The 25,474-nt window shown below is 27.2% G+C and overlaps 1 protein-coding gene across 14 annotated transcripts in view; it reads left to right on the plus strand.

Annotated features, from left to right (window-relative positions):
• The window catches only part of LOC124429118 (protein Skeletor, isoforms B/C), a 105,385-nt gene that overhangs the window by 41,855 nt on the left and 38,056 nt on the right, over positions 1 to 25,474 (plus strand). For all 14 annotated transcript variants that reach the window (XM_046973966.1, XM_046973976.1, XM_046973967.1 and 11 more), the window contains one exon: positions 22,992 to 23,214. In XM_046973966.1, coding sequence (XP_046829922.1) covers positions 22,992 to 23,214 — 223 coding nt within the window. The remainder of the gene's footprint in view (positions 1 to 22,991; positions 23,215 to 25,474) is intronic.

A 25,474-nucleotide genomic window follows, 5' to 3' on the forward strand; every position in this document is an offset into this window, starting at 1 on the left:
TTTAAAATTATATGAATTACTGAAGAATGTAATATAATTATTATACATTACGTGCGTTCCTAAGATTCGTGCTTGTCGAGACGTTGCCTTGACACAAAAAAAAAGAAAAGAAAAAAAAAAGAAAACCAAAGAAAAAAAAAGAATCGAGAAAAAAATGAAAGGAAGAATAAATGCATAATCGTTAGGAACGATAAATCCTTGAAGATTTAACTTTACGTCATTCATACAGCCCTGATCCAGATTACTTTCGATGTTGATACGATCATCCTGCCTCGTGTGTGAAATTCGATTGATTAACAGGATGCCAGACTGAACTGTGTTTTATGTGTATGTAAACTGGAAATTTATTTCTAAGTTATCTGATCTATTCTATTAACTATGAATCATCGGTGATTCTCCTTCCTTTTTGTTTTTTCTTTTTTTTTTCTTTTTCTTTTATTTATATCATTGCTTGATTTAGGAACGATTAAAGATATATAAAATAATTCCATTCGTATATATATATATTTCTTTTTAAATATATAATAATAATAATAATAATAATAATAATAATAAATAACAATAATAATAATAATATTTTTTAATTCGATTAAGATTCTTTTCATTTCATTTTCTTCTTTAGTCTTTTTTTTCTTTTTTTTTTTTTTCTAAATTTTTTACTCTTCAATAACAATACACTTTTTGTTTGATACGAAACAGACAGAATGTATTGTTGCTTTTTTCTTCTGTATAAATAAAAATGGAGGATATGAAAGTTTTAATTTTATAAAAGTGCGTTTTGATATATGGCCAGAGAGTTTAATAAAACTATTTACTTAAATAGTATCAATATTATTATATGTTTTATTGTTATTACACGAGAAACGTTCAATTGCTTTATAAATAAAGAAATCGATTCGTTTCCATCTAACGAAAGAAAAAAAAAAATGTCCTTACGTAAATTTCATACGATCGGAATTTGGTATTCGATTTGTGTCAGTATTTTCTTTTTTTTCTTTTCTTTTTTTTTTTTGTTTGAACAATCGATATTCTTCTGATTTCAAAATTGTTTTACGAAAGACTCGTCTAACATAATAACAATAAAAAAGGAAAAGAAAAAAAAAAAAGAAAAAGTAAAACAAAAAGAAAGAAAAATGTACGTCGCAATTCTACGAGACGTTTGTAATTTCTTTTCTTTTTTTATTTCTTTTTTCTTAATTTTTCTTTTTTTTTTTTTTTCATTTTTCTTTTCTTTTTCTCTTCGGATAAAATAAGTTAATCTTTTCGTTTGTTACGTCACAACGAATAAAAGTGTTTTTTTTTCTTTTTTTTTTTTGTAATCAGAGAAAACATTTATTTGGAATATATTTTGAGGAAGGAGAAATGATTCCTCCTTCAAGGTCATATCTATGGTGATTTCAAGATCGACCGAGAACTATTTTCTTTTTTTTTTTTTTTTCTTTTCTTTTCTCTGGATATAACAATGGGACGATGTATTTGCTTTTATATTCGCGAAATAATAGCCGAGGTCATCAAACAAATTCATACGATTTTCCTTTGACCTTTGATAAAGAGATAATAAATAATTCACAAAGGTTGAATCATTGTAGTCCGCATCGTGAACCGCATATACGTCATGTTGTAACAACATTCGTTATATTCTAAATCATGGAGTACGAATAAATCGTCAATGAAAAAATTTATACATACACGTATTTAGATATTTTGAAAAGAAGAGGAAGAAAAAAAAAAGAAGAAGAAAGAAAATAATGATCTAATAATTATTTCATTATGTTAGTATCTAATACGTCGAATATTCGCGTGTAAATTTTTTGAAAGAAAAAAAAAAAAAAAAAGAAAAAAAGAGAGAAAAGAAATTAAAAAGAAAATCCTTCAGTAAATCTAATGATTCAAATTATGCAACGGACTTAAATTTTGAACAATAAAATTAACAAATAAAATTTAACTGGGTTAAATTGTTGTAACATTAAAAAGAAAAAAAGAAAAGAAAAAAAAAAAGAAAAAAAAAAGAAAAATTAAAATTTAATTATTAAATTTTCACTTATAAAGTTAAAGTTACAATTTATGTATATCTTTATGTATATCTATACATACATACATACACACACACACACACACACATACACATACACATATACATACATATATATATATATATATATATATATATATATTCTTTCTCAAACATTTTCCTATAAAATTAAAGTAAGAACTTTCGTAACGTTGATAATAATAATCAATAATCAGGAAGACGATTTAAACGTGGGATGGTCCATGTGTCTATCTACTTGTGCGTTGGATACAATATTCGGTTTTAGGCGGGGGCGGGGGTGCGAGGGAAGATGGGCTACTTCAAGTAATTGGAGTCACTAGCACTGGTATACATTTAATACCGTGTAAAGGTACTTGTTGCTTTTCCGTCGACAGATGTGCGACTCCCAAAGGACTGCTATAGGCTCACCAGGATGAGAATTGTTGCGTGAGACCACCACCGATGATCAGATCCCTGAACTCGAAGGTTTCTACACTTTAATCCACGTGAACAAGCAACTTTCGCATTTGTTAAGGGGTTGAGTGCCAGTCGATTGAGCGGGGGTGGATAGGAGAGATACAGAGGGGAGTGAGAGAGAGAGAAAGAGCATGCAAGAAAGTTTCTTTTTCAAGCTTCGATACCGCAAACGCTATATACGTCGTTATATTTTTATTAACTTTTGAATTTTCCTTTGAATTTTTCACAGTATTTTGAATTTTCCATTGAACTTTGAATTCTTCATCGTATCCTTCATTTTTCCATTGCATTTGGAATTTTTCATCGCGTCTTGAATTTTTCCATTGAATTTTGAATTTTCCATTGGATAAAAAATTTTCTATTGAATTTGAAATTTTCTAACGAATTTTTGAATTTTTCCATTTAATTTTCCATTAGACTTTTGAATTTTTCATCGAATTTTGATATTCCCAGATAATTTTCAATTCTTCATCGCATCTTGAATTTTCCATTGAATTTGGAATTCTCCGTTGAATTTGAAATTTTTCATTGTATTTAAAATTTTCCATTGAATTTGGAATTTTCTATTAAGTTTTGAATTTACCCATGAATCTTAAATTTTTCATTGAATTTTGAATTTTCCAGGGTATCTTGAATTTTTCATTGATATCTTGAATTTCCCAGCTAATCTCGAATTTTTCATTGAATTTTGAATTTTGCATCGAGTTTCGAATTTTCCATTGAATTTTTTGTACTCTAATTAAAACAACAAAAAGAAGGGAAAAACGAAGAGAGAGAGAGAGAGAGAGAGAGAGAGAGAGAGAGAGAGAGAATCGATAATTTTTCTTTATTTTTTGAAAGTTTTTTCTCTTCCATTTTTTTTCTTCTTTTTTCTTTTTGCTCTTTTTCATTATATCGTCGCGAACGACAAATAGTTTTTACATGGAAATATTTCGACATATTTTTATAGGATTTTGTTTTTGTTTGTTTTTTTCTGTTTTTTTTTTTTTTTTTTTTTTTTTTTTTTTTTTTTTTTTTTTTTTTTTTATTATTATTGTATATACATTTTTCTCTTTTATCGATAATGAAACTATTTCTTTTTAGACGTAATGATATTACAGTTCTTTATTTTTATACGAAAGAAAGGGAGAGATCATGAATATGGAAATTTTTATTTTAGGAGGAAGGTGGAAGGGAGAGAGGATATAATAGAAATGTATTATAGTAGCAATATATTGTACATTTTATTATTGTTACATAAGAAAGATACAATTGTTTTTAAACAAACATACTTGGTTATTGATTATTATAACAATATTATAACAATGAAAATTTTTTCTTTCTTTCTTTCTTTCTTTCTTTTTTCATTTTTTTCGTCGTTACCACAAACAAAAATCATTCAGTCAGTTTCATTGGATTTTCCGTTTGATTTTGTAATGTGATAAAAAAGAAAAAAAAAAGAAAGAAAGAAGAAAAAAAGGAATAAGAAGACGTAAACAAAAAATAAATAAATTAAAAAACAAAATGAAAAACGAACGTCAAGAAATGTAAAAGAGAATTAATGATTCTTTTCTTTTTCTTCTTTTTTATTTCTTATTTCTTTTTTATTTCTTCTTTTTCTTTTTATTTTTATTTCTTTCGCGAATGATCAATAAATTGGATAAGAAAATCTTTCAAATTTTTATTTTTACAAGTATATTACATGATATATAATTGATAATTACTATATAATTGATAATTAGTATCAATTAATTATTAATCTTTTTTTCTTGCCCTTTACAATCTTAATCATATTATCACGAATTAAATGAAAGAAAAACAAAAAAGAATACACACATACACACACATGCATATGTATATATATATATATTTGTATAAAAATTTTAACAATAAGATGGAAGAAATTAGTTCGAAGCGATTGAAAATAAATTAGTACAGAGTTCAATCGAGTAATAGATACAATAAATAGATTAGAACGATAATGTTCGATTATTTGAAGATCGTGGATATATTATCATTTACTACCGTATCTCCATCCCTTATCCAACCGAGTCCCAGTCAGCTTCTCACCCTCTCTCACATCTCACTATTCACGACGACGTTTTATACGTTTTACGAGATACCGAGAATACTAATCTCCGTTAAGTTCATCGATTCGTGTCTATGCCAGTTAAACGCATGTTGTTTCCTCGTAATCCACATCGAAACGAATCGTTTAAGTCTCTCTCTCTCTTTCTCTCTCTCTCTCTCTCTCTCTCTCTCTATATATATATATATATATATATATATATATATATATGTATATATATGCATTTCTTTATCTTTTTCTTTATCTCTTTTTGCACTTTCCTTTCTTCTTTCTCTTTCTATCTTCATATTGAGGACGAAGAGGTCATATAGAGAAAGAAAGAAAGAAAGAAAGAAAGAAAAATAAAGAAAGAGAGAGAAAGAAAGAAAGAAAGAAAGAATGAGATCTCTCTGTTCTGGATCTTGAAATTGTATCGTATCGTACCTTTGCCTATATCTTTTCGAACAAAGTGAAATGAAGGCCGTCGAGGGTGAATCAAAAGAACAGAAAGAAAGAAAGAGAGAGAGAGAGAGATGGAGAGAGAGAGAGAGAGAAAGAGAAAGATAGAATGGGGTTGGGAAAGGGAGAGGGTGTATCAGGGAAACAATTTAACTAATGGAAGAGTATTGCCCGTAGAAATCTACGATCTCCAGTGATTCCTTTGTAAGTTATCATCTACATCTTTACGTTCTTCGACGTTAGCATCCTAATACAGATTGTCTTCTGAATTCCCTTAGCTGAATCTTTAACGTGATCTTTCAAAAGGATCCACCTTGACGTTGACTATTGCGAAAGGGGGTGAGGGATAGGGAAGAAAGATAAAGAGAGAGAGAGAGAGAGAGAGAGTGAGAGAGAGAGAGAGAAAGAGAGGAGAAAATAAAATAAAATAAAAGGAAAATTCTTTTACGACGATGAGATTTTTCATGTCGTTTTTATTTTTGGACTTTTATTATTGAATGAGTAGTCTTTTGTTTTGTTTTGTTTTGCTTTGTTTGTCCTTTTCTTTTTGTTTTTCTTTTTTGATCGGATAATATGAGGGAAGATAAAGTACAAAGTGGTCCATTTAAATTGTTACAAATTGTTTCGAAGAATTCTATAAGAAAATTTTATGTATATGTATTTATATTATATTAATTTTATTATATTATATAAATTTCTTTTTTGTTTTGAAAATGGTAATTTTTTGTATGATATAAAAATACATACAAATACTTTTTGGTCCATTTAAAAAACGAATTATATATATATATATATATATATATATATATATATATAATAAATATATCCTATATTTTCTGTAATGTATTTTATAAGAATATAGAAAAAGAAAGAAAAATGTAGGTTTTTCTTTTTTTTTTGAATTTAAATTTTATTATTTAATTTTTCTTTTCATTTCTTTTCTTTTCTGTTCTGTTTTTTTATTTGCTTTATTTTTATTACTTCTTTTTATTTTTTTTCTATTAAGAAACACGAATATGCGATCATATAAATTGTCTAAATTAGATACGGATTGATATCTATTATATTTAAAGTGTTATAAGATAATTTCATCATAATTATTAAATTAAATCAATTCCAACATTTATATTTCTCTCTCTCTCTCTCTCTCTCTCTCTCTCTCTCTCTCCCTCTCTCTTTGTTAAATTAAATAAAATAAAATGACAAATCGAAATATGCTTTTCAAGGTCATTCAATGTGGAATTTTTTTTATTGCTTTCGAATTTGCATGTATTTTTATATCTTACAAAAGAATTACTATTTCCAACAAATTAAACCAAAAAATTAATATTACGATTAAATATTGACGAGAAATTAATTTGCATTAAAAAAAAAAAAAATAAAAAGAAAAAAAAATGAAAAAGAAAAAAAAAGAGAAAAGAAAAACAAACTTTCATTCAATGTAATTTAAAATTATCTTTTAGTTCTACAAAGATGTGAATATTTTATATTTTTAAATGGATTTTCTATTCCGATTCTCTAATAATGAATTATAAATGTGATGAAGGGGGGAGATATGGGGAATTTGCAAGAAAATATTGACAATTAGGTTACCGTAACGAGTAAGTTATGGGAACAAATTATTACTATCATATATTCCGGCAAACTCCCCTGTTGGTGATTATACGGAGGACGAGTATCGTTTATGCGTCTTCACGGGGTGCGGGTGTGCATAACGTGTTATTAGGTGGGCGGATGACAAATGTTCAGCATGATGTCATTATCGACCGTCCTTATCTCACCCCATATCATCGACCATAAACGACGCTCCGTTTATTTTCTATTTAATATTCGACAATAATTTTAGTTATCCAAAATACTCCTCTATCTCGACTCGTTAAAATAGAAAAAAAAAAGAAGAAACAAAGAAAAAGAATAAGAAAAAAAAGAAGAAAGAAATTTCATTGTAAATTATTATTAAATTATTATTATTATTATTGGATTAATTATTAAAATGATTGTTATCAGACATAATTTCTTAAAAATGAAAAAAAAAGAGAAAAAAAAATTACAAACAGAATAGACTTTATTCATCAAACATTATCGATTACATTCGAATATTCTTCTATTTCTCTTTGGAAAAAAAATATTAAATTTTTATTATTAATAATAATATTAATAATAATAATAATAATAATAATAATATTATTATTATTACTGTTAATAATAATATATCTCTTATAATAATAGTAATTATTATTATTATCAATATATAATAATAAAAAATTGAAAATATTTAATAACAATAATAATAATAATAAAAATAATAAAAATACGATACAGAATTTTATCAATTCATTAGATTAATTCATTGGCAATAATTTTAAAACATAAAACAAAAAAATATATATATTCATTAATAAACAAATATCTTTCTAACAAATTAAGTCAAGTGTAAATTTGTTTCTTTTTTTATGTCGACCTCGGAGTATATATATATGTATACATGTATATACAAAAAACAAGGTTGATTAAAAATCGATATTTATATTCGTCGAAACGAATGGACACGATTATTATCATTATCATCATCATCATCATCATCATCATCATCATTATTGTTCTCGTTATATTAAAAAAAAAACAAAAAAAGAAAAAAGAAAAAAGAAAAAATCGAATGACAGTGATATATTATTATTATTATTATTATTATTATTATTATTATTATTATTATTATTATTATTATTATTATTATTATTATTATTGTTATTATTATTATTATTATTATTATTATTATTATTATCAAAAGTGTGATTTATTATAAATCGTTGATTTGTTATCGGATCGTCCTTAATGTAATATCATTATCGTGTCCTTAGTCGTCCACGTATGCGATACAAATGCAACTTCGTCCGTCCACCAAACCCTAGCTCCCCGTCTCCCCTCCATCATCATCATCGTCCCCCTTCAACCCCCTTATTCCGTTGTAGTCCGATTCCCTCGCTTTTGACGCTTTGCTTCCCATGAAATTCTTGTTACGGTGAATCTGCCACGAACGGGACATATAGAAGCAAGCGTTTTCCCCCTCGCCGTTTTTCTCTCCCACTTCTCCCCTCCCCCTTCTCATTTCAATCGATATGCGACGACACCCCCATAGGGAGACATTCATATCGCAGTGGAACTCAAACATCAACCAGAGACACACATGGTATGTAATATAGTTTCTCACCCCTTGTACGCCCTTCCTCTTCGCTCACACTCGTTGTCTCACCATTTCATCCCTTCCCCTTCTCTTCACCCTGTCACTGTCCTGCACTACCGTATCCAACTCCTCTTCCCCCCTCCTCCCCCGTCTCCCTTTAACCCCGTATCACTGTGCGTATCCACTCGCTCACGGTCCATTTACATATCTCCGTTATGTCCATACATGGGGATTTGTCCGAAGAAAAAGAAAAAGGAATGAAACTCAAAATCCATGAGAATTTTGTAAAACGTATACTTACTTCTTTTTTGGTTTTTTACAAATTTTTCGATCTTTATCAATCTTTCATTCCTACGTGTTTCTTTCTCTCTCTTTATTTCTTTATCTCTATGTCTTTCGTTTTTTTTCTTTTTTTTTTTTTTTTTCTTAAATTGTTTTGTCTTTTATTTGAGAATTATTTTTTTTACAAGATAACATAATCAATAAATCATGGATTATCATCTGTTAATGCGCGACGGACTTTGTGAATTATATTCAATCGTTATTTTATTATAAATTTTCTCATCGACAATTTTTTATCTAGATGCATTTTTATTTTGTTCTATTTTTCTTTTATATTTATTTTATTGGAAAAATATCGTGAGGATGTTATTTCTTTTTTGTTTCCTTTTTTTTTGGGTTTTTTTCGTTTTTTTTTTGTTTTTTGATAGTCGATTCTTGTTTTCAACTTCGAATTATATCTAATCGTTTTATCATAATTTTCTTTTCGACAATTTTATCGAAACATATTTTTATTTTGTTTTATATTTTATTTTTATTTCATTTTATCGGAAAAATATCATGGAGATGTTATTTCTTTTTTTTTCTTTTTGTTTTTTTTGATTGTCGATTTTTTAGTTCGAACTTTGAATTATATCCAATCGTTATTTTATAATTTTACTCCTCGACAATTTTATCGAGACATATTTTTATTTTGTTTCATTTAATTTTATTTTTATATTATTATTAGAAAAATATCGTGAAGATATTATTCCTTTTCTTTTTCCTTTTCATTTTCTTATTTTTCTTTTCCTTTGTGCTTTTCGATTAGTTTATCGTTGAAAATTATATTTTTTAATATCAATTAAATGACGGATTAAAAAGGAATAATAAGAAGAAAGAAGAAAAAAAAGAAAAAGAATATGGAAGAAAATTTATTCGACTAGTCGACGAATATTTTATTTCAATTGTAATTTTTATCCAAATTGCCCGATTTAATTTTATTTTCGACGATCGAACAAATACAAGAACAAATCACAATACGATATTCAATGATAACAAATAATAATTAAATTAATAAAAAGTATACATAATTATAATGTAATTAAATTAAATATTTCTTGATATTTGATTCACGTTCGTTTAATAATAATAACAATAATGATAATAATAATAATAATAATAATAATAATAATAATAATAATAATAATAATAATAATAATAATAATAATAATAATTTTTTCTTTATAAATATTTCTAATCGCATTTATTATTATTATTTTTCTTTCCTTTTTCCTTTTTTTCCCTAATTCAATGACGAGTCAATTTGTAATAAAATTTGATTACTTCATTTTATAATTTGTCCGGACGGATATTTTCAATTAACGTAAGAGATGCAATGGACGTATTTTAATAACTCCTTTGTCCCCGGACCCCTCGTGCTCTATTGGTACGATTAAGAGAGCAGCCCTCCCCCCCCGTTCCTCGATATTATCTGCAAGATATTTCGTACTTCATTCATAAGAGGAGTGAGAGCAAGGAGAGACATTGCAGTGTGCGGAGCTGTAGGGAATGGGAAGCGGGGTGGGGTGAGGAGAGGAAGGTACGGGAGGGGGAGGCTGTCAGCAGTTTACGTAATATGGTTAATGCTTTTGCGATAGGGAAAATATTTTACAAAGTAAAATTGAAATATTAATTTAACGTGTATTTTCATTTTACATACATGCACACACACACACACACACATGTACGTATTGACATATACATACGGATTTTATAGTCATTATTTCCAAATTTATAATTCAATCTCGTTTTATTTATTTGTTTGTTAGTTTATGTAATTATTTATTTATTTAATCGTTTTATTTTTCTTTCTGTTTATATGCTTTGATTTTATACGAGTTAATTATTTATTGTCAGAAAATTGTATTCTTTTTTTTTTTTTTTCTTTCTTAATCCGATATCTTTTCTATTCTGTATTTTATTTTTTAACAGTTTGATGTAAAAAATAATATAGATTAAAATAAAAAATTAGTTATATTACTATTATTATTGTTATTGATGTTATTATTATTATTATTATTATTATTATTATTTATTATTTATTATTTATTATAAATACACGTTACATATATATTATTATTCTATTTATACATTTTGAAAAATTCTACTATCGTTTTATTTACACATTCAAAGAAAAAGAAAATATATAATATTGAAATTTTATATTCACACGTGTATATATACGTATACATACAATACATATGTATATGTATATGTATATATATATATATATATATATATATATAAACTTCATTGGAAAAATATTCGGTTCGAAGTAATAAAATAAAAGAGTAAAACAAAAATAGAAATAATCTCTTTTCTCTCGTACAATTCGTATATATTTTCTATTCTCTTGTCTTGAAGGGAAAAAAAAAGACAAAAAAAGAAAAAAAAGGATAAGAAAAGTATCTTCCGGAAAAGTTCTCGGTCTCACGAATCGTGTTATCAAATACACATATATATACATACACATACACGTACATAAGCCTACAACCACTTTTCCACTTTCCATCCGATACAGATTCGATTTTCATGGGTTTCAATAACTCGAACTAGTCGAAGGATAAGGTATATCACAGTGTCAATTTTACCGATCTCTATCTCTTTTTATCTCTGTATCTACCTCTTCCTCTCTCTCTCTCTCTCTCTATCTCTTTTTATCTCTGTATCTACCTCTTTCTCTCTCTCTCTCTCTCTCTCTCTCTTCGATACTATTGTTTATTCGTTTGATGGACACGATAGTATGGTCTTATAAAGAAATGGAAACGTGTTGTTCAGGATACGATGACGAGGGGCCCCTTTAAATAAGATGTCGTAAAAACATAGAAAGTATATCTGGCCTTGGTCGGCACGTCGAAGCATACAGACAGTTCGATATTGCAAAGGGTGACGAGGATGGGAAGGTAGTAGGAAGGGAGGGAGGGAGGGAGGTTGGTCTTAATGCATTTGGTGTGGTAGCACTGGTACGCATCAGCAAGCACCCTTTCTGCAAGCTCAGCTTGTACTCTCTCTCTCCCTCTCTCTCTCTCTCTCTCTCTCTCTCTTTCTCTCTCTCTCTTTGTTTCCACTCTACCTTCCAAATACATTTACACACACACACACATACACATACACGCACGCACATGTATATACAATCTAGTCCTCGTCCTTTTCTCTATAGTTACGTCCCTCACCACCTTCTACACCACCCTCACTTTCTCTTTCCACCTTCTCTTCATCTCAACCCCCAACCCTCTCACACCACTCGTTTCCCCCCCATTTCCTCCCTTCTTTCGCTCACTCTATCTCTCTCAAGAGAGAGAGAGAGAGAAAGAGAGAGAAAGAGAAAGAGAGTATAATAATGGCTGTAAAACGAAGCAAGCAACCCCCTTGGCTTTAATCTCTTAACGGGCAAACGACAAAAAATATCATTCATATTCCTCATCGACGGAATCGGACGAAAACGAGAACAGGTTTCTGGTACGGATCAATTAACAGATTGCCTTGTTTCTATCTTGGCTATTTGAGAATCGAATAGTCGATTTTTTTCGATCGATGAACTTGGATTAATTACCTATATGAAGATGATTTCTTATCTCTTTTTCTTTTTCTTCCGTCCTTTTTTTTCTCTTTGCATTGTTACTTCTTTCGTTGCTATTACTGTTGCTATTGTTTTTTCTATTATCATTGTTGTTTTTTCATTGTGTATTTGTTCCTTATTTTGTTCCAATTTGTTTCCATCGATTTATTTGCTTTATTTGTTTTCTGTTCTTTTGCATTGTTATATTACTATCGATTTATTTGTTTCGTTAGTTTTTCCTTTTTTTTTTTTGCCTTTTGTTTCTTTGCTTCGTTTTTTGTTTCCATCGATTTATTTGCTCCATTTGCTTTTTCTTTTTGTTCTTTGTTATATTTTTTTTTCTTTTTTTTTTTTTTAATTCTTTTTTCAAAATGGAGGAAAGGGGAAGAGATTAAAACTTTAAGGAATCATATTCATTATTTATGAGTTAACATTATTTACAATGTTTGAATATAATAATGAATATATATATATATTATCTTTTCGTAAATTATTGATTTAGAACGTTTTTTGAAATTCTTTGAAAGAGATCAAATAATAGTAAGAAAGTATTTAGAATGATATTACATATATGTACTTAATTATAGCTGCTAGTGAATTAGTATTGGTGAATTAGTGTTATTAGTATTATGATAGTATTATAATATAAAGAAAATAATGAAAGAGAAAAGTGAAAAAACAGAAAGAAAACAAAAAAAAAAAAAGAAATGAAAAGGAAAGTAAAAAAGAGAAAAAGTAAATAGCAAATAGTTTTCTGATAGATCTTTACAAAAATGTATAATAACTCACTACAACTATATCCACATTCAATAAACATCGAGCTTTAATTTACAATCAAATAAAGATCATTAAACTGTTTAGAATATCTCCAATACTGTAGATAAAAATCATAATCATACTATTCGTTGTTCCTATTTAGGATTTAATTTGTATTTTAATAATAATAATAAAAAAAAAAAAAAAAAAAAGAAAAAGAGGAAAAACAAAAAAGTATAAATAAATAACAAGAACACAAAAAAGAATCGAAAAGAATAAAAGAATTTTCTATTTTTATAAAAAAAAAAAAAAAATAACGAGCACGAAAAGAATCAAAGAAGGAAAAGAAGAGTAAAGAGTAAATAATAGTAAATAATAGAAAGAGTAAATAATAGTAAATAGAATTACTGATGGGTCATTACAAGAGTATATAACATAACTCTCTATCGCTATATACAATATTATATCATCCCGCATTCGTTACGATCCGAAATCCGAATACTTTATGTACTCCGTCGAGTTCGCACATTGCCAACTAACTTCTATCGCAGATCCCTTGTTACGTTACTTTCGAATTCTCACTTCTCCTGAAGAGGATAGCAACTACATAGCTCGGAAGCACTTAGAAAATCGATAAGCCCTGGCTCTGGCTCACTTGATCCGCCGTTGGCTGGTGCCAGGCCATATCTTGATTAAAATCAGTGCCACCAGTTCTCTCTCTCTCTCTCTCTCTCTCTCTCTTTCTCTATATTTCCATCTCTCTCTATCTATCTATCTATCTCTTTTCTTTCTTCATCCCTTACCCAGCAATTCAACCCCCTCCATGGACCCGACGAATCCGGTTAACGTCTCGTTAACGTCTTAAGTCACCAGCAACCTCCAACTTCTTCCTTCTTCTCTCTCTCTCTCTCTCTCTCTCTCTCTCTCTCTCTCTCTCTCTCTCTCTCTTATTCTCAAGACAATAGAATCGAGTTTACTCCAAAGTATTTGTATTCATGACGACAACGACGACGACGACGACAACGACGACAACGACAACGAGAAGAAGAAGGACAATGACGAAGGAATGAAAAAAAAAGAAAAATTAAGGAAAAAAGAGTGAAAGAAAAAAGGAATAGAAAAAGAAAGGAAAAAAGAAAAATGACGAAGGACGTGCGTTTCTTTCTTCTGTTTTTTCTTTCTATTTTTCTTTTTCCCTTTTTTCTTCCTTTTCTTTTTCTTTTTTTTTTCAATCACCTCCCCCTACCCCCCTCATGAAAACCTTTCAGTTCCTTTTCTCTCTCTCTCTCTCTCTCTATATATTCGAATGCAACGGCATATCGAAAACCCTTATTCAGAGATTATTTTCTTCGAACGGGTTGAATCTACTTCTTCCTCGTTATCGAGTACGAAACGAGCGTTATCATGTGCGACGGAATCGTCGTAAGTGAAAGTGAAATCGATCGGACTAACTCAACGTACTAGTTATTCGTTCCTCGTACTAGTTGCGAAACGAATCGTTTAAATGCAAAACTCGTTATCCATCCTCGTTATCTATTTTCCACACTCTCATTTCTTTCTTTTTTTTCTTTTCTCTTCTTTCCCTCTCCCCTCCCCTGCCTCCCTGCCTCCCTCCCCATCTACCACCCCTCAACGTCCCACGAAGGAAGTAAGTAAGAATTTTCACGAAAATCGAGAAATCGAAAGAATATTATTAATATGTAAATCATTTTATTAATATGTAAAATCATTTTTAATATATAAAATGAATTTTATTAATATGAATATTATTATTATGTAAAATGAATTTAACATATTGTTAATATGTAAATATCGTTTGGTATTAAAGTAATGACATTTGTGTACAAGAAAAGAAAAGAAAACAAAAAAAAAAAAAAAAGAAAGAAAGAAAAAGAAAAAGAAGACAACGTAAAAAAAAAGAAAAGAAAGAAAAAATGAAAAAAATAGAATCAAGAGAAAATATTATATAAATATATCATTTGGAATGAAATTAATGACTTTTGTCAGGACGATGTTTGAAATGTTAGCGTGCAAAACAAAAAAAAAAGAAAAGAAAAGAAAAGAAAAAGAAAACAAGATTAATGTAATCGAACGTTGAAATGATCAAGAAAAAAAAATAAGAAAAAGAAAAAGAAAAAAGAAGATAAGAAGAAATAAATAAATAAATAAAAAAGAAGAGAACAATAATAGAGCAAAAATTGTTCATAATTCGTTTTAAAGGACAATTAAATAGATATTTAAGATGAATCGTTTGGAAATGAATGTATTACAATATTTTTCAATAGTTCGTCTCGAAAGATGATTTAAAAGAGTTTTTTAATAATTATATTCCCCTTCGGGACTCACCGTTTTTTTTCTCTTTTCTTTTTTCTTTTGTAAATCACGTCACGTCTCAAAGCGTAAGAAAAATATTAACATCCATCTCTAAAGAAGAATGATATTATGAAATGAAGAATTAATGAAATTATTGTGTCTCGTCGATGTATTTTCCGAAGGAAAAAGGAAAAAAAAAGAAAAGAAGAAAAAGTAAAAAAAGAAAGAAAAGGAGAGGAAAAAATCGATCGTTGGAATAATTATTCTCTTGAATATTTCGAACAACATTGTTATACGCGAGTAATATTTTTTCTTATTGGGCGAGTATTTAATTAATGCCTTAGGTCATAATATATTTGATAAATGATATCTTCAAATCCTTTATATATATATATATATATATATATATATATATCGCGTATGTACATTACCCATGTGCCTATGTACGTATTAGTTTGAAAAGCAGACGTCAAATCGGCTGAATCAACGTACATATATACACCCCCTGATACCAGGTCCGGTAGAAGTTTTCGACACCATTGTACGTTCGCAATATGCTTTGTGCCAGGAAGCCTCGAGGCTAACCTAAGCCCCAACGGTGCCCCATAGAAAGAAAGAGAGAGAGAGAGAGAGAGAGAGAGAGAGAGAGAGAGAGAGAGAAAGAGAAAGAGAGAATCTCTCTAACATAAGATCCTCCTGTGTCGAGGGATCTATTCGCAAGGACCTATGCGCAATTCGAAGACTCATCGACGTATAAGGGGCCATCAGAAAGAGACGAGTATAGAGGTAGATATATGAAGAGAAAGAGATAGATATATAGAAAGAGAGAGAGAGAGAGAGAGAGAGAGAGAGAGAGAGAGAGAGAAGAAAAACGGCTGCTGTTTACTCTGCTCAAATGTTGACCAAGCTCCCTCCTGCACTCTAGGACCATATCCTGCTTTCAGACGAACCTCTCAGAAACTGCAGGGTGCTTTGATCGAAACTCTGGGAAGACGTCCATCATGAATAACGTCGACGTTGCGTTGAGTATCATCGCGAATTTAATAGGTCATAACTACGATGATTAGAAAGAAATTTATAAACTTATGAAGAATATATTAACACGCTATAGAATCTTTTATTTTATGATATAATTTTATAATCAATAGAGATTTGTATATTTACGTATATTGAAAATCATTGATTGAGAGTTTAATGTTAATTATAATGGGTGATTGGAAAAAAAGTTTATTTAAAATACAATTTGTTGACATAGGATATAATAGAAATTATATAATAAGAAATGTTAACAATGAATAGAACAGATAGAATAAATAACAAGATTTATATGGAAAGGAGTACTGAAGATTATTGCTAAAGTTTAACCACTTGCGATGTAAAGAATTTCACGATTGACGTGCCACGCACGTCAATTTTTTCTTTCTGCAACAATCGCCTGACGACGTGTGTGACACAAGCAGAAGCATCTCGACGTACGTGACACGTCTTTCCACTGCAAGTGATTAATGGGTCATAATCAATGGGTGATTAGAAAAAAATTTATACACGTATAATATAATTTGTTTGATTGGAATAAAAATTTATGTGCAAATGTAATTTTGGTAATATTTACTTGATATAGAATCTGCAATTATATAAATATAAACCCTAACAATGAATATAACAATGTAATAAATATTAAGATTATAACAGTATAATAAGATATAATGATATAATATATGTCAAGATATTTTTTTTACATATTTAAAATTACTTAAAAGTCATTTTTAGAAGTTTGTTAATCATAACCAAGTTAATTAGAGAGGAAAAAAAAACATTTATATACCCTACAATTTGTTTAATCCTGATATATAATTTGCAATAATATAATCAATAAACATTAACAACGATTATAACAATGTAATAAATATCAGGATTTACTTATTGAGATTTAAATAGTTAAAATCATTGCTGGATTTTAATAAAATAATCTAAGGGATGATAAGCAACAAAAGAAAAAAAAAAAAAGAAATTGGAGAGAAGAAAAGAAAAAAGAAAAGGTGCAAAAGAAGAGAAAAATAATTTTCAGTATCTTTCGTACGATCATTTTTACGGAAATAAAATGAACCTACGATATTGATTGAAAACTTGATAATTAATTGATAGGTTGAAATTAATGATCGAGAGAATAAAAAATTTGGCTACACGGTGAACATCGAGTATCATTGATGTGAGCTCAATGGATCGTAACAGGTTGATCAAGAGAAAAATAAATAAAATAAAGAAAGAAACAAAAGGAAAAAATAAAGGAAAAAAAGAACAAAAAAAAAAATAACAGATCATATTTTCATTCGCATTGTCTGACATCATGAAATAAAATTTACGATGATTCGAAAGCTCAGAAATTGAATATATAATTGAAATAACAATCGATTAAATAACAATATGGCCATTACAAGTGGTATCAACGTCCATTATAGGTGAGAGTAGTTTATTACTGTGTAATGGGTGATCGGGAAAAAAAGAATTATATCACTCGCACACACACACACACACAAACGTACGTACATATATATATATATATATATATATCGGTTTGTTCTAATCGATAAAATATTTTTTTATAAGTATCGTAACAAAAAAAAAAAACAATAAAAAAATAAAAATGAGAAGCAAAAATATAAAAGAAAAGAACTGAGGAAACAAATGAATGGAATACATAGAAATGTAATTATAATAATAAATTTATAAAATAAGGGAATTTAAAAATATTTAAAATATTTAAAGTAAAGCTAGCCCTTTCTTACTCCTATGCCCGTTAATTCGTCGCGGTGATTATAGATCCATTAACGTGGCAGCCAACAAATAGCATGGTACAATCCAATAACCATCCATGGGCCATAATAAAAGGGAAGGCGGTTTAGGCACCAGTCAGGGGTAGTTTAACTTGCTGTTGGTTCCTACACCTTCCTAAACGTATATTCGTGTCAGTATTTATATATATATATATATATATATATATATGTTAATGTGTGAGTTTATATATGTGTGTACGTCTCTCTCTCTCTCTCTCTTTGTGTGTGTGTGTGTGTGTCTGTATATCTTTGCGTCTGTAAACTATTTGTCTTACCAGATCGTATTGGAACTTAATAATTCCTTCGTTAATGTTCGAGCATCAAATGCAAATCGGATTTGTAAATTTTACATATTCTCATTATTTCTTTTTATTTCATTTTCTTTTCTTTTCTTTTTGTCTTTCTTTCCTTCTTATTTTTATTTGTTTATTTTTTTTTCTTTTTTTAATTTTATTTTTTTTGTTTTTGTTTTTATTTACTCATATTTTGTTCCTAATACGGAAATAATTTAGTATTATTCATTCATTCGAATAAATTTTGATAAAAGAATCGATCGAAATATAAAATATTGATGTACGAACAATCTACACAACGTAAGGATTTACAGAATATAAAATTAATTTGTAACGTTTGCTAAACGTATTAATTAATGAAAATAATTAGTGAAAATAATATAATATTATATTCGTTAAATTAATTTACTATAAACCGTGATATAATATTATTTTAATTTTTCAGCAGTTGTAAAATCTATGATCAATTTATGATCGAGCGATTTACGATTTATACGGGGTGTTTAAATAATCCATCTTCAAAAAAATTAATTATATTCGTCGATACTTTTTCTTTTCTTACATCATTTTAAAATAAATATCTTTCAGATTAATTTTACAAAGTTTCATCTTTCTTTCACGATATTACATCGAGATTTGATAACGTTTATTTAAAAAAGAAAATAAATAAATGAATAAATACATACATACATACATATATATATATATTATAATTATCATAATTTTATTTCTTTTTTTTAAATATATTTATTAAAAGTTAACTTATTAAAAATTTACATGATTATTTAAAATAAATTATATAAAATAAATTTATTTAAAAAAGTAAATAATTAAATAAATAAATGAATATATATATATATTATAATTATTATAATTTTATTTCTTCTTTTTTAAATATATTTATATAAAACTTATTTATATATTTGAAATAAATTATCTTAAATATATTTATTTAAAAAAAAGGAAATAAATAAATGAATGAATAAATAAATAAATAAATAAATAAATACATAAAGTACATAAATATACTTTATTATTTATTATGTAAAAGTTGTACGTAGGAAAATATGTAAAAGATTAAAATAGACGAACGATTTCGATAGTTTACGATATGTAACACTTTACGTGGCCACATTGTATATAATCTGTATATAAAACTACGTAGGTGGTAGTTTCGACACCCCCGCATGACCAAGCAGATAACGATCATTGAGTTCATTGTCGCATCAACGTAATATCCTGTATATCTCTGAACGCCCACCTCCGCCCACCTTCACTCCATCCACCCTACCGTTTTCCTTTTATAAACGAATAAGGGTGGAGTTCTTCATAAGGATAGAAAAATAAGACAAGGGGATGAAAGGACACGTTGAAGTAAGAAGGAGTTGGATGAGGACGAGTGCGAATCCTTTTTCAAGAGTACACCAGTCACATTGATGGTGAATGCCAATGAACGGGGTAAATGGGAAAGGAGGGTAGATCGAGGGTGAGGGTGCACTAAAAGCCCCCGTCTATGACTTTTGGCTAAAGACCGAACCCGATTAGATCAGTAGTGCTGATTATCACCAATTCGATCTTCGCTTTCTTCATCGTTTGACAAATTTTTTCATATCTTTTTATTTATTTGTTATATATGTATATATATATATATATATATATTTATTTATTTATTATATATTGTATTTTATATATATATGTATATGTTATATATTATTTATTTATTTTTAATTTCTTTTTACTTTATATTATGCATTAATCGTTTCATTAATTTTTGATTTTTTTGAAGACGATAATATTTAGATATTAAAACAAACAAAAAATATATATATATATATATATTTGTAAACTTTTATTTTTTTGACGAAATTTCTGAAAATCTTTTTTATTTAATAAAACAACATATAATATGAAAATATAATTACGTATATTGATTTATAATATATCTATTTTTTAATTAAATGAATATATGTACAGGTATATATATATATTGTTTTATAAAAATTAAATAAACGTATATAAATTAAATTGATAAATTAGATTGTAAAATCTAATTATTAAATTGAAAAAGAAGAAAAAAATCAAGAATTCTGACCATTTTGAAACTGTAATACTAATTATACTTTCCAATTTTAATTTATTGATTGAAGTCTAACTCTAGTTAATTACTTTTTTCTTTTCCTTTTCTTTCTTCTTCCCTTTTAAATTTAATTATTAAAATTTAATTATTATTATTGTCACACAATTATTTCCTATAGGTATATAATTTTTATACTATAAAACATTTGCATAATAATGGTCTGTGTGTAGTTTGTGTATGTAAGTAAAAAAAAAATAGAAAGTAAACAAAAAGAAAGGGTAAAAAAAAAAGCAAAGAACACACGTTAAAAATTGAATTTATTTCTTTTTTTTCTTTTTTTCTTTTTTTTTTTTTTTGTCAATTTTACGACAAACGTCAATCAAAATTACAACTCTTTGTTCGAGAAGTTACGAAACAGAATAGATGGACAAAAAAAAAGAATAAAAACGTTCGAAGTGAGGGTAAAAAGAGAGAGAAAGAGAGAGAGAGAGAGAGAGAGAGAGAGAGAAACAGGAAAAAAGAATAAAAAAAAAAAAAAACAACACAACACGAAGTAGTCGATCGGTGTCGACTAGCGTCATTCGAACGACATTGTATAAGGGGTGAACAGGGGAAGGAATAGAAGGGTGGTCTAAAAGCTTCGACCATGCATTTCAGATAAAGACCGACATGGACGAAGCGTTAATTATCGTCCTAGCTGGTTTCATCGTAAATCGACATGCGAACGTGTTATGTGTGATCCTTGGGTTGATTGTCCCTTAAATAATCCTACTGATTGTCGAAGGAAAGAGGATAATACGAAGAAAAAATAAAATAAAATAAAATAAAAGGGAGAAGGAATATATTCTCAACGCAATCTCAGTCCACCCTTTTGAAAGAAAATATTATTACATATTTTCATAATTAACAATGTTTATTTCAATTTATTTGATTAATATATCTATAGATATATAATTTTGTAAAATTATATTTTACATTAAATGTAAAAATATTGAAATACGTTCGAAGGAAAAATATTTCTTCGAAAATGTTATTATCGATTAAAATAAATGTTCACTTTTTATTCTTTTTTTTTTTCTCTTAAATTAATGTCTATTTAGAAAATTATTGTTTTATTGTAAATAAAAAATATATTTATTTAAAATATATCTATGGATATGTAAATGTCCTTGATGAAATTAATTGTTTAAAATATTGTAATATATTCGTGAGGATATATTTATTTTAAAAGTGTTTACTGTCAATATCGAATAAATATATTTAATTCAAAAATTATTCGACAAACAAAATGTTTTACTTTTAAATAATACACATAAAATAAGAAATTATTTACACTTATATTTATTATTATTTTTATTATTTATTATAATTGTTAATATAATTATTACTGTTATTATTATCATTATTATTGTTATTATTATTATAAAAATGGATTACATTAAGTAAGAATAATTCTTATCTTTTAAATTATTCATATAAATTATTTTTAAATAAAATAAAATAGTTAAATATATATGAATATATTTTATTACTTCATCATTATTATATTACATTATTATTACTATTATTATTATTATTATTATTAATTAAATATATAAATATATAATTGTTAATTGACATATGTATATAACAATTAATATAAATTCGTTCTTTCAAATTTTTAATAATTCAAATAAATATAATATTCTGATTTTTTCTCTCGAATTTGTTGGCCATTAGCAGAAATGCTTTATGAGCTTTATGAGCTTCAAGTTGCAAGTGAAATGAAATTCATGCAAATCGTTATAAAGTCAGTTTCTCTTCGGTTTGTTACCATCATCGTATCACTTTTGTATCAAATAGACGATGCGTTATATCCTATGGAATTTAAACGCACGTTTAGTTATTCAGAAATTTCATCGTAAATATATATACGATAATATCATTATAATGTATAAAATAATATAATGTAAATATATATATATATATATATATATATAAAATGTTATATTAATTATATTATTAAATGATCACTATAATATTTATAATTGTGTAAAATATAATAAAATATAATTTAAAATAAAATTTTAAATATATTCGATATAATTAAATAATATATTTATTAAAAATATTCTTATTATTATACATTAATATTAATTATATACATATACAATAATTGTTATTATTGTATATAATGTGATTTAATAATATTGTTGATACTATATCTTATATCTTTCAATTATATCCTATATATTATTATTCTCTATTATTATTATATTATATTTAATTTTATTATATTAATTTTATTTATTTAATTTTATTATTTAGTTCTATTGCAAGTAAAAACTTTATAATAAATTAATAAAATAAATATTATATAAAATAAATATTAAATTGTAAATTGCTTGCTTAATTTTATTATACATAAATAAATAAATAAATAAATAAATAAATAAATAAATAAATAAATAAATAAATAAATAAATAAATAAATAAATAAATATATTATATATATATATATATATATATATATATATATATATACATGCGTATATATTTAAATATGAATTTGAACGAGTTTGTTGTATTAATGTAGAAATTAATTATTAAAAAAGATTAATTATCAATTATTAAAAAAGTTTTATATTTATTTTTGATTTTAGGACAGGCGAAAAATGGACCGAACTATGGAAGGGAAATTGGTTCGTTTCAAGAATATGCACACGGTATCAAAGGGATTATATATGCCGCAGACGATAGTACGATATTCATAAAAGGATTCTCTTATGATGGAAGAGGTCCAGATGCATATTTTTGGGTCGGCAATAGTACAAGACCCAGTCCCGACGGTTACATCGTACCATATCCCGAAGATTACAAGGGCAGGTAAATAATCTCTAAGTTTATAATAATTTAATATGAACTTTTATATATTCCAATTGAAAATAAATAAGAAAAAAAAAATCAAAAAGAAAATCTTTATCCAGTCAACTGCATATCTAGTAACGAAAGAATCTTGTTTTTTTTTCTTTTTTTTTTTCTTTTTTTTTTTTTTAAGAAAAAAAGAAAAAAATATATATATATACATAAGTTAAAAAAATAAACAAATAAAAAATATTAGATAAAGTAAAACAAGAATCGCACGATACGATTCGTAAAAAAAAAGAAACAACAATTTTTGTTTTAAATACGAATGCGAGACGAATTAAAAAAAAAAAAAAAAAAAAAAAAAAAGATAAAAAAAGATAAAAAAATAAAGATAGAAAAGAAGAAAACATTTCAAGGATATTTAAAAGCTTTACAAAATCATTTGTTACTTGAGATGTGATCGTTAAAAAAAATACAAAAATACAAAAATAAAAAAAAATATATATATATATATATATATATATATATATATATATAAAAGAAGAAAAAAATTTAGAAAGAAATCGTCCCTTCGATAGATTAGAAAGATTTAGAACGATTTTTAACTCTACGTTATATGTCTATCTATCTATCTCTATCATCGATAAAAACATACATTGATGACACATTGGATGTACATATGTAATAATAGTACACGGTTGATTCGGATCGTAATAAAGTGCTCGCAGACACGAGAATCCGGACGAGATCGGCGTATAATTCCCGTTTTATTAACTGCGAGCATCCCTAGCTCGCGATCCATTCGTCCGGTCCGTGTCCCTCTTTCTATTTCCCTTTTGAAATACCCCCACCCTATATCATACCAACCATCCCACTCCTTACCATTTCCCTCTTACCCTCTATTTCTATCTCTTTCTATCTATCTACACCGCATACATATACACATACACATACACACACACACATACACATACGGATTTCTATTCAACACAAGTAACGACACACTTTTCCTCGTTGGTTCCATGCTACCGAGCACAACAAGCTCTTTGAGTTTCATTTCGTCCGTTGGTTACGGACTACCGCATTTGCCCACCACCACCACCACCACCATCATTATTACTACCACCATCACTACTACTACTACTACTACTACTATCATATAATCATCATCACCACCATCACCGACGCCTTCGTCCATTCCCTTGCTTTTAGGTTCATAACTCTTAGTACGTATGCGGTCCCTGACCACATCTACAACTTCCTTTTGTGTTGTTCTCCCTTCGTTCACGCTAAGATATGTGCCTCTAACACACCTATCCTCCTCTCCCCCTCCCCAATCCCCTACCTCGGTCAATGAAAATGATTAAACTTTGGTAAATCGTCTTTAATCGTTGATCACGGAGAATAACGAAGAGATTAATGGATCTCGTTATATGTTATATTTATTTGTATTTTTATAAGTTCTATTTCCATCGATTCTTTTTCTTTTTTCTTTTTCCTTCCATCCCTCCTCCCTCGAACCACCCCTTTGGCCATCATATCTCAATAAACGATTGTTTAATGTTAATAATATTATTGAGTTGTTACGTGTTAATAAATGTTAATAATGTTGATAATGCTATTAATATAGTAATATTATTATTATCATTATTATTATTATTATTAGCGAGGTATTTATATAGATATGATTTTTTAGGAAAAGTTAGTAAAACGTAAAAGTATTAGTTTAAAATATACTTGATAGATTTTATCGATTGTTAATTGATTGATTGATTGATTGATTGATTGATTGATTGATTGATTGGACGAGGGGGGTTAATCATTGAATTAGAGACTTTATCGGTTTTCATTTGAAGAATGTTATATCGAAAATTATATCAAAACTTTTTCTATGATGATTATATTATGAAAATCATTTTATCGATCAGTTCAGATCTAATAGTTTGATGCGACAAAGAAAATCGTGGAGTTGATTAGATTTATTTTTTTTTTTTTTTTTTTTTTTTTTTTTTTTTTTTTTTTTTTTTTTTTTTAATATATATATATATATTATTTATTTTCTTTTTTCTCTCTATTGAAAGAATTTCAAAAAGGATATTTCCATCGGTATATCAATTTATAAGATAAATTGTTCGATTTTGTCCACGGCCAGGAATCAAATGATTTCGATGATCAACTCGATGTTTGATTGAATTTGTTTTTCGTTGAGATAGAAGAAGAATTGGTCTAGAAAGCAAACATTGTTCTTTGAGAATCTAAAGAAAATTGAAATCTATCA

The sequence above is a fragment of the Vespa crabro genome, chromosome 14, assembly GCF_910589235.1.
Source record: "Vespa crabro chromosome 14, iyVesCrab1.2, whole genome shotgun sequence".
NCBI lineage: Eukaryota > Metazoa > Arthropoda > Insecta > Hymenoptera > Vespidae > Vespa > Vespa crabro.